This window comes from Lipotes vexillifer, unplaced genomic scaffold (genome assembly GCF_000442215.2).
Source record: "Lipotes vexillifer unplaced genomic scaffold, Lipotes_vexillifer_v1.1 scaffold371, whole genome shotgun sequence".
Lineage (NCBI taxonomy): Eukaryota > Metazoa > Chordata > Mammalia > Artiodactyla > Lipotidae > Lipotes > Lipotes vexillifer.
The window spans coordinates 4,399,353-4,409,054 of NW_006786304.1; the positions used below are offsets into that span (position 1 = coordinate 4,399,353).

The following is a 9,702-nucleotide window of genomic DNA, read 5'->3' on the forward strand; positions in this document are numbered from 1 at the left end:
TCTTTCCCTGCTCTGAGCCTCAGTTGTCTTATCAGCAAAATGGGCATAGTAACACCAAATTTCTTCTTATCTAAAATAGCATGGATTGTTGGATGTACTGTTATGTACCCTGAGAAAGATAAAAAAAAAATGTTGCCAATTAAATTGTGGCACACCATCAATTGTGAGGTAAATCCTAGTTTCACAGATACTAAAATGTGAAACAAAAGTTCTCCTTGGAACCAATGATCTTCTCTAACACCTGGCCTGACAGGTCAGGGTCAGTTTGAAGGTCACACACAAAAGGCCAAGAAGGAACTTTGGAAGCAATAAAGTTACATGGATGGGGTCTGCCTGGTCTTGGCTCCATGTGTAGCAGTGGCATCATCATCACCATTATCCCCTACATCATCATCATCATCATCATGGCTGCAGTGGGTTGAGGACATCCTCTGGGCCACGTGCCACTTAGAGCCCTTTTTGTGGACTTTCTCTTTAGTCTGCACAATGACCAAGGACGTCAGTGCTGTTATCACTAGAATGTCAGCTCCATGAGGAAAGGGACTCTGTCTTGTGCCCTGCGGTATCCCCGGTGCCTAGAGGAGGACCTGGTGTGTGCCAGGTGCTCAGTACATACTTGTTGAATGTATTACCCTAGAGGACACTGAAGCGCCAAGCGTTACCTTGCCCAAAGTCCCTCAGCCGGGAGATGGCAGAACCAGGATTTGAACCCATGCTGCAAACGAAGCCTATGCTTTGGCCTCACTCTGAGGCCGGGCTGCTTCTGTGTGTTTGTGTAGAGGGGGGTTGCTTCTGACACCCAGGGGTCAGCTCTGCAACCCTTCTTTCCATCCACCTATGAATCCTGTCACCCTCTGGGCCCGCATCTGCTGATGGGGACCTGGGTAGAGAACCCAGAGTCCTGGCTCCCCCAAACCAGTCATTGGCCAAGCATGGGGGGGTGATTGCTGCGGGTCACGCTCCAGAGCAGGGTAGAGCTGCAAGGAGAAGGGCAGTATGGAAGCACAGGGCCTCGGGGAGTCTGCTTCTTGTTAGCAGGGTGGCCTGGGGCGAGTCCCCCGACCTCTCCCTGCCTCAGTTTCTTCACTGGCAAAATGGGGGCGTCAATGCTGCTTAACCCACAGGGCTGTCAGGCCGGCTTAGTTCCATCGTATATGCAGAGCTCTCAGGCCCAGGGCCTGGCATTTGATAAGCATTTAATTTGTGGGAGCTGCTGCTGTTGTGGTTTTGCTGCTGCTCTTCTCTAAGGAGAGTAATGTGAAATAATGAGCCCTGTCCATGCCCCCACCCCCCAGCCACTTCCGAGTGGATCCAGTTCTTTAAGGAAGCCGGCATTCCTCCGGGACCTGCTGTCAATTATGCAGTGATGTTTGTGGATAATAGGTAAGGCTGCTGAGGGGACAGGGCTGAATTTGGGGAAAGGAGGGGAGTCAGGGGGCTGGCTGGCCCACCCACCCTGGCCCACTTGTGGCCTCCCTGCTGACCCTCCCCTGCAGGATCCAGAAGAGCATGCTGCTGGATCTCAACAAGGAAATCATGAATGAGCTGGGCGTGACTGTGGTGGGCGACATCATTGCCATCCTCAAGCATGCCAAGGTGGTGCACCGCCAGGTGGGTGCTCCACTCGACCCCTCTGTCCCTGGATTTAGGGTGGGATAGAGAGGCAGTGGCAGAGCCGACTGGAGGCTTGGAAGTAAAGGTAGGCAGACTGGATTCCAAGGCTGGTTCCACTGTTTGCTGTGTGACATCGGGCATGTTGCCTAACCTCTCTGAACCTTACTTTCTCCACCTGTAGGATGTACGTAGGCAAACCAGTTTCGCAGGAGGGTTGTGAGTACTAAGTTATATAAAGCCCTAGGACAGTGTAAACAGCAGGCCGCAGTGGGGGCTTGCTTTAAGTATTATTATTACTAGTTTTCATCTTCCTCATGATAGTTATCCGTACCAGGACTCTTCCTCTGTCCCCAGAACAGGAGCTTTCTACGTGGGACCCAGTTGGTGGCTTGGCCAACAACGTGGTGGTTGCATTCTTGGCCCTTCTGCTTACAGTGACCTTGGACTAGTGATTTCACCTCCCCGAGTCTCTGAAACAGGCTTTTCACACAGCCCTGCTGCATGGGGTCGCTGTGGCCATTTACCAGAGAGTGTATGTGGCACCAAGTGCCAGGCCTGGAGTGAAGAGCTTGTTTAGTTATGATAGTTAGCACTTACCAAGCACTTGCCGTGGCCTGTCAGGCCCTGTCTTCATCCTCTACGAATATGAGCTCACTTACTCCTCCCTCCACTTGACTGAGAAGGAAGCTTGCTTCAGAGCTGCGCTCTCCAGCACTCCACTTTACCGAGTGATGGCTGCGGGGGTTATTCTCGTCAATTTTAGTAGCTCCTTCCATCCCAGGGACAGGTCTTCGTCTGTCCACCATCCAACACAAGACCCCGCAGCAAAGGCTTTCTCAAGCCAGGGACGTTAGCTGAGTTATCACGGAGGTCACTGAGCAAAACGATTTCTTTAAACTTTTAAATTTGAGACCAATTTTAGATTTATGGAAAGTTCCAACAGTAGTACAGAAGGTTTCTGTACTTCCTTCACCCAGCTTCCCTTAATGTTAACATCTTCCATAGCCATGGTCCGTTTGTCAAAACTAAGAAATGGACATTAGTAGTATGCTATTGTTAACTAAATTATAGACTATTTGGATTTCATTAGTTTTTCCACTAATGTCATTTTTCTGTTCCAGGATACCACATGGCATTTACTTCTCACGTCTCCTTAGTCTCTTTTGATTTGGGACAGTTTCCTAGTCTTCCCAGGTTTTTGATGACCTTCACAGTTTTGGAGAGTACTGGTCAGGTGTTCTGTAGCATGTCCCTCAGTTTGGGTGTGTCTGATGCTTCATTATGATTAGGAGGGAAATGTTTTGAAACCTCTAACAGCTCAGGCTCTGATTCCCCGAGTTTTGCTCAGATATCTGGGTTCCCTCTTCCGCCAGCTCATGCCCCTGTCCCCATGGTAACCGGGCACCTGTTTTCTTTACAGGACATGTGCAAAGCTGCCACTGAGTCGGTGCCCTGCAGCCCCAGCCCCCTTCCAGGCGAGATTCGCCGAGGCGCCTCTAGCGGTGAGTCCCATGTGTTCAGGCCTACTTTCCTTCATTCTTAAACTCCGGCAGTGAAGGGGACACACCTGGAGTTCACAGCGGTGGAAGCAAAGGCATCTGAGGCTCTCGTCTCTTAGGTAGTGAGTGGCTGTATATACAGTAGATTTTCGTTTGTGGTCGTTCCATTCTACACAGCCACTGCGAACACTGAGTCAGTGAATACTGAATCACTTCTCCCAGGGGAATACGGGGTCACCACATTTTCATCATCTGACCAATACACAACCTTATTTATGTGTATTTATTTCTGTTCCAAGACACCTTATTTAATATATGGTGTTGATTCATAAACATTGAACTCACAGCCCACAGCACTAAAACTCATGCCTGAACGAAGCTTATTGAACGCACGTATTTTTTCCATAAGGCACATCCCAGCCTTCTTGAACTTGGGACACTAGACAGCACCTTATCACCATGCTTGGGGGCCATTTTAAACAGCAAAATCACTAACAAAAAGCACAAAGATGTGAAAATAGCAATAAGGAGACCGTAAATAGACTGTGGCGCTAAATAGACTTGTTTACTAAGTGAGAGCTGCAACAGGAAGGCAGAGCGTCGCCTTGTTTGACCTCGGTTGGGAACGTGTGTTGGGCGGCTCAAGTTTTTTGCCTCTCTGCGTGTCTGTGAATGACCACAGAGCACCACGAGTATTGGTTTTGAGGTTACGAATGAATTTGTGAACAGGTGAATTTACAAAATGGAATCTGAATGGTAAGAATCAACTGTATTTATACTTTTGTTTTTTTCAGCAGTGTGACACTTAAAAAATTTAACATATGTATTAATTAACTTTCACCGCTTAACAAGCCACCACAAAACTGGCTTAAACACAGACTTTAAAAAAAAAATTTTATTGAAATATAGTTGATTTACAATGTTGTGTTAGTTTCAGGTATACAGCAAAGTGATTCAGTTATACACACACACACACACACACTCACACACATATATATCTTAGTTCCCTGACCAGGGATCAAACCTGTGCCCCCTGCAGTGGAACGAAAGCTTGGAGTCCTAACCACTGGGAATTCCCTATATATATATTTTTTTTCCAGATTGTTTTTCATTATAGGTTATTATAAAATAGTGAATATAGTTCCCTGTGTTACACACTAGGTCCTTGTTAGTTATCTACTCCATATATAGTAGTGTGTATATTTGAATCCAAAACTTCTAAATTATCCAGCCCCCCCCCTTTCCCCTTTGGTAACTATAACTTTGTTTTCTCTGTCTGTGAGTCTATTTCTGTTTAGTAAATAAGTTCATTTGTATCATTTTTTAAAGTCTGTCTGATTTACTTCACTTAGTATGATAATCTCTAGGTCCATCCATGTTGCTGAAAACACAGACGTTTATTTCTCATGATTCTGTGACTTGGCTGGTCACTTCTGCTCTGGGACAGCTCAACTGATCTCAGTGGTCACTTGGCAGCTCCTAGATCTCTTGATCTAGGATGGCCTCACTCACACATCTGATGGTCGGCTTGGTGTCATCTGGGCCAAAAGAGGTGACTTGGCCACATGTCTCTCATTATCCAGCAGGCTAGCCCAGGCTCATCTACACCGTGGTGATTGTAGGGTTCCCAAAAGCAGCATAAGAAGGCAGCACCCAATGTGCAAAGCACCTCTTAAGTCTCTGCTTGTATAACATTTGCTCCTGTCCCATTGGCCAAAGCCAGTCACATGGCTAAGCCCAGCATCAGTGTGGTCAGGGCCTACCCAAAGGCATGGACAAAGGGAAGTTGAACAAATTGGGTTCGTTTCTGCAATGGTCCCCCTCAACTGACATACAGAAAAGGGTTCCGATGACAAAGGGGCAGCTGAATGACTTTTCACAAATGGAGCACGCATGTAGCCTGCAGCGTCCAAATCCAGAAACAGAAAAGATGACTGACATCACTCACCACCTCTCAAGGGTATCCACTGCCCTGATTTCTAACAGCTTAGGTTAGTTTTGCCAGTCTTTCAAACCTATATAAATGTAATCAGGTAGTATGTAGTTTTTATGCCATTTTGAGTATCTTAAATAGTTTAAAAAATTAAAACAAAAATACTGATGGAGAAAATAGGCAGTTAAAAGAGTAGGGGAAACAGGCACAGATGGAAAAGGGTGGAGAAGAGCACCCCAAAACCTTCCGGCCACTTGTGTACACTTTGTAATATTGAACACGTGTGTCCGCACTGGGAGGAACAAAGAACAGTTCGTTGTACTCTGGCATCTGACTGCAACTCAGCTTCAGTGGCTCACAGACAGAGCTGTTTTCCCTCCACCCAGGTGATGCTTACCTGGCGCAAGAAAACATCATATCCCTTTTAAGCAAGACCTTGCCCTCTGTGGCCATTGCAAGAGGCAGGCCCTCTCAACTGCTTATGTTTTGTAGCAGAAAATCCCGATCGTGTTGCATTTGGCCTGTCAGAGTGCTGTGAGTGGAGGCTCTGGGCGCAGATTCCACACAGCCACTCATCAGAAAGCCACCCCTGGGAATTCCCTGGCGGTCCAATGGTTAGGACTCGGCGATTTCACTGCTGGGGCCCGGGCGAGGCCAAAAAAAAAAAAAAAGAAAGAAAGCCACCCCTATCGGGCTGAGGAAGTGTCTTGGGGAGATCACGGGAGGGTGTACGCCAAATCATCAACAGCAGCGAGCAGGCCTGAAAACTGACCATTTCTTCCTGGGTGGTGGGGCGGGAGAAGGTCTCGTTGGGAAGGGCCAGTCCCGGGACCTCGGGTGCCGAAAGTGCCCCAGTTCCTGACCTGGGTGGCGGGTATATGGGAATTGATGTTAAACGATCTGTGTAGGTTTGATGTCTTTTTCTGTATGCTGTAGTTATAATTTAAAAAGTAACCAAGCAATATGGAATTATAGTCAGGTGTTGAGGGTCATTATGGGGGACTTCAGGAGGCTTTGAGAGACAGCACATGGCAGAAAGAGCGAAGGCTTTTTTGGGGGTAGGTAGGACAAAATATCAAAATCTGAAAGCTATTGTGGGGCGGGGGTTGGTGCTGGGCCTGCTGAGCAAGTGGTAGTAGCATGAAGGTTCCCCCTCTCCCCTCCCTGCAGGGCTTCCCCAAGAGCTCAGCAAACCTGCACCCTGAAGCTAGCAGCAGCTGCACCTGGAGACACAGTCCGTCTCCTCCCCCCGCTGGAGTTGGCCCTCCAGTCTGCTTGCTGTAGCCCACCTTGCACACTGGGACATCCCTTCTCCTGCTCCACAGAATTCAGGGGGGCCAGAGACTGCTTTCCACCCCTGAGGGAGGTCACCTCTTTTCTTGCCCCAGCCCAACTGGAGCCAGACCCACATTGCCCAGGGCCCTGGCTGAGTGACCCCACTCCCTGAGTCTCAGTTTCCTCATCTATAAAATTGGTTTACAGTGGAGCCTGTCTAGTAGGGGTGTTGGGAGGTTTGGTGACCATGTTCATCTTTTCAGTAGATGTTTATTGAAGACCTGTGAAGTGCCAGAAACTGTGGTTGGCACTGGGGATACAGCGATAAACAGAAGGTGTCTCCTCTTGGGCCTTGCAGTCTTGTGGGAGAGTCTACCAGTAAACAAATAAATGAAATTTTAATGTCAAGCAGTAATAAGGGCAGGAAAGTATTCTCTGAGAAGATGCCGTCTGAGAGGAGACCTGAATGCAGAGACAGAGCAAGCCCATTGCTACTGGGGGAGCTGCATGCCAGACCTATGAACAGCAAGTGCCCTGAGTAGGCATGTACTTGCTGAGTGAGGAAGATCCTAGAGGCCAGCGTGGTGGTGGGGGGCGGGGAAGGCTCAGTGCAGGGCTGGGTAACTGATAGGTGAAGTGTGCTAGGAACCCATCTGGTCTGGGACCTCAGGAAAGGCCCCCAGGGCAGGGAGGGGCGGGCTAGTTCCTGGGAAGACAGGCCCACCCCAAGCATGCTCGTCCTGACAGTGCAGCCACAGGGTACCTCTGGCTGCCCTTTCCCCATGCTGCGGTCCCAAGGTTGCCTTCCCCATCCTGACCCCCTTCCCAGGGCCCCGCCCCACTGGACTCTCCTCTTTCCTCCTGGCAGCCGCCTCCCGGATGATCACCAACAGCCTGAACCGAGACTCCCCACCCAGCACTCCCCCCAGGCGGCCGGACACCAGCACCTCCAAGATCTCTGTCACCGTGTCCAACAAGATGGCAGCAAAGAGTGCCAAGGCTGCCGGTGAGGGGACTCAGGCAGGTGGTGGGAGGAGCTGGGGGCGAATGTGGGTTGGCAGACGGTATTTGGGGGACATGTTCCCAATGTTGCAGGGTGCTTTGGAGGCCACAAGGTGTCCAGAGTGTTCAGACTTGGTCAGATCACTGCACCTCTGTGGGCCTCACTGTAGAAGGGGGCTGGTGACACCCTCCCCAGAGGATGGTTGGAAGCACTCGAGATGGTGTCTTTAAGCGTGGGTGCACTGCAGTTCTCATGCGGTGGCTGTTTCAGTCTTTTTGTACTTTTTATTTTATTGTGGTAAGAACACTTAACGTGAACTCTACCCTCTTCACAAGATTTTAAGTGTACAGTACAGTATTGTTGACTATGGGTGGTTCAGTCTTTTTTAACAGATGGTCACTGAGCCCCGCAGTGGTGCCCGGCCCTGTGCTTGATGCCTGGGGTCAAAGGTAAAGAAGCTACCTTTCCTCTTAGAGGCCAGAGGGATCCTTTAAAACCTTCAATCTGATCCTTTCACACCCTTGTCTAGAACTCTCCAGGGCTTCCCATTGTTCCACTAATAAGGTCATCTTCCCCCATGGCCTTACTGGGCCCTGCGACACGTGGGTTCCCATCTCGCTTGCTGCCTCGGTTCCCCTCCAGGCTCCTTCCTGTCGTGGGGTCTTTGCCCTGATGTTCCCTTCTCCCGGACCTTCTTCCTCCACAGACTTTTCCATGCTTGGCCGCTGTTCCTCTTCCAGGTCTCAGCTGGTAAGCTGGGAATGGGACTCCGGCCTTTGGGCTTCCAGGCCCTCCTGTCCGTCACGCTCTCCTGCCTTTGTTGGACCCATCCCCACAGCAGTGATCTTGGCCCAAGTTGAAACAGAGGCCCAGGGTCGGGGCTTGGCTGTCCTGGCCTCCAGCCCCATCACGCCCCATACACCTCCATCACACGTGCCCCCTTTTGGCCACATGTGTGTGCAAGTGCCTCATCCTCCTTCTGATCTTTCGATTTGTGTGCCATGAACAAGAGAGTTAAAATTCATTTCTAAAGTATTGAAAAGATGGGGAGCCTGGGAGGGACTGGCTCTCTTCGACTCAACACATTTGAGGAGAGTCTTTCTTTTAAATTGAGGTGTAATTTACTTATGCACGATGCACAGATTGTAAGTATATACCTTGATTAATTTTTAAAAAGTGATTACACCTGTGAAAGCACCACCTAGATGGCTTTTCCACCACCCAGCAGTTTCCCCATCTGAGGGGAATCTGGCTGGGCGGGGAGGTGAGCCTGCTGGGGGACAGAGGGCCAGAGCCACAGAGAGCCTGGGAGGCCCGCCACAGCCTTCTGCGACCCCACTGTTCCCAGACCCCTGAGTTTCCCGGTGGTTCAGCCAATGGCCTTGGGGGTGGCTGGGAGGATAAGGGATTCCAATCACGTGAATGCATGGTGATAAAGGGCACGTGTGTGCCCTTTGCAGGGCGTCCAGCCCCCACCCCAGGAGAACATTCCATCCCAGAAGATGCTCACCACCCCCTCCTCCCCCAGCAGCCCTGGCCCGCCGGGAGGAGGAGAGCTTGACTGGTCCCACCAAGCGGCGCCGGGTCACGGCCGAGATGGAGGGGAAGTACATTATCAACATGCCCAAAGGCACCACCCCCCGGACCCGTAAGATCCTGGAGCAGCAGCAGGCAGCGAAAGGTACTGGCCCCGGTGGGGAGTGGGGGGCACAGACTGTGTTTCCCTTTTGCTGCATCTTGCAGGCATTGGCCTACAAGCAGGCTCTGATGGGGTCCAGGGGGCCTTGCACCGAGGGGACAGTGATGGTGGCCATAGTAGAGGGGGACGCATCACTGCCTCTGTCTTCTTGTCCTGCAGTTAGCATAGCAGGGCTCCTCGGTGCCTCAGCTGGCGCCTCTTCCCCGAGGGACCGTGGCACGGATTCAGTGCTAGCCTGCCTGTTAAGTGAGTGACTGTGCCTGGCTGAGGGCAGGTGCCCAAAACAGTAGGAACCGTCGTTACGAGCCAGAGGTGTCTGGTTGAGATTCAGTCCATAGCTGGGATTTGAATCTGGTGGTACAGAGATGGTCTTCCTTCCAGTGTTCCATTTAGAATATTGTAAATGTTCTCATGGAAAAACATCCAGCGGATGCAGAAGCATGTACAGTAAAAACAAACTCTCTCCCCTCACTCCCATATCCCACACGTATTGTTAATCTTTCCAGACCAGCATCTATGAATGTAAATGCATCTGTTTGTACATTTACACACATCTAGGCATTTTTTTCTTTTTAAACACAAATAGCATTGTCCTGTACGTATTGTTCTGTAACTTTTTTATTGAAGATCTTTTCATCTTCTTCATTCTTTTTTTTTTTTTTTTTTTTTTTTTTTTTTT

General features: G+C 49.9%; 1 protein-coding gene across 3 annotated transcripts in view; it reads left to right on the plus strand.

The window, feature by feature from the left end:
* CUNH19orf47 (chromosome unknown C19orf47 homolog) overlaps nucleotides 1-9,702 on the plus strand; it is a 16,200-nt gene that overhangs the window by 2,392 nt on the left and 4,106 nt on the right. For 2 of the 3 annotated variants that reach the window (XM_007458651.1, XM_007458652.1), the window contains exons 2-6: nucleotides 1,296-1,383; nucleotides 1,497-1,611; nucleotides 3,035-3,116; nucleotides 7,190-7,327; nucleotides 8,856-9,005. In XM_007458651.1, the coding sequence (XP_007458713.1) occupies nucleotides 1,296-1,383; nucleotides 1,497-1,611; nucleotides 3,035-3,116; nucleotides 7,190-7,327; nucleotides 8,856-9,005 (573 nt within the window). Of the gene's footprint in view, nucleotides 1-1,295; nucleotides 1,384-1,496; nucleotides 1,612-3,034; nucleotides 3,117-7,189; nucleotides 7,328-8,852; nucleotides 9,006-9,702 lie in introns of all 3 variants that reach the window. The other variant, XM_007458653.1, reaches the window with a different exon arrangement.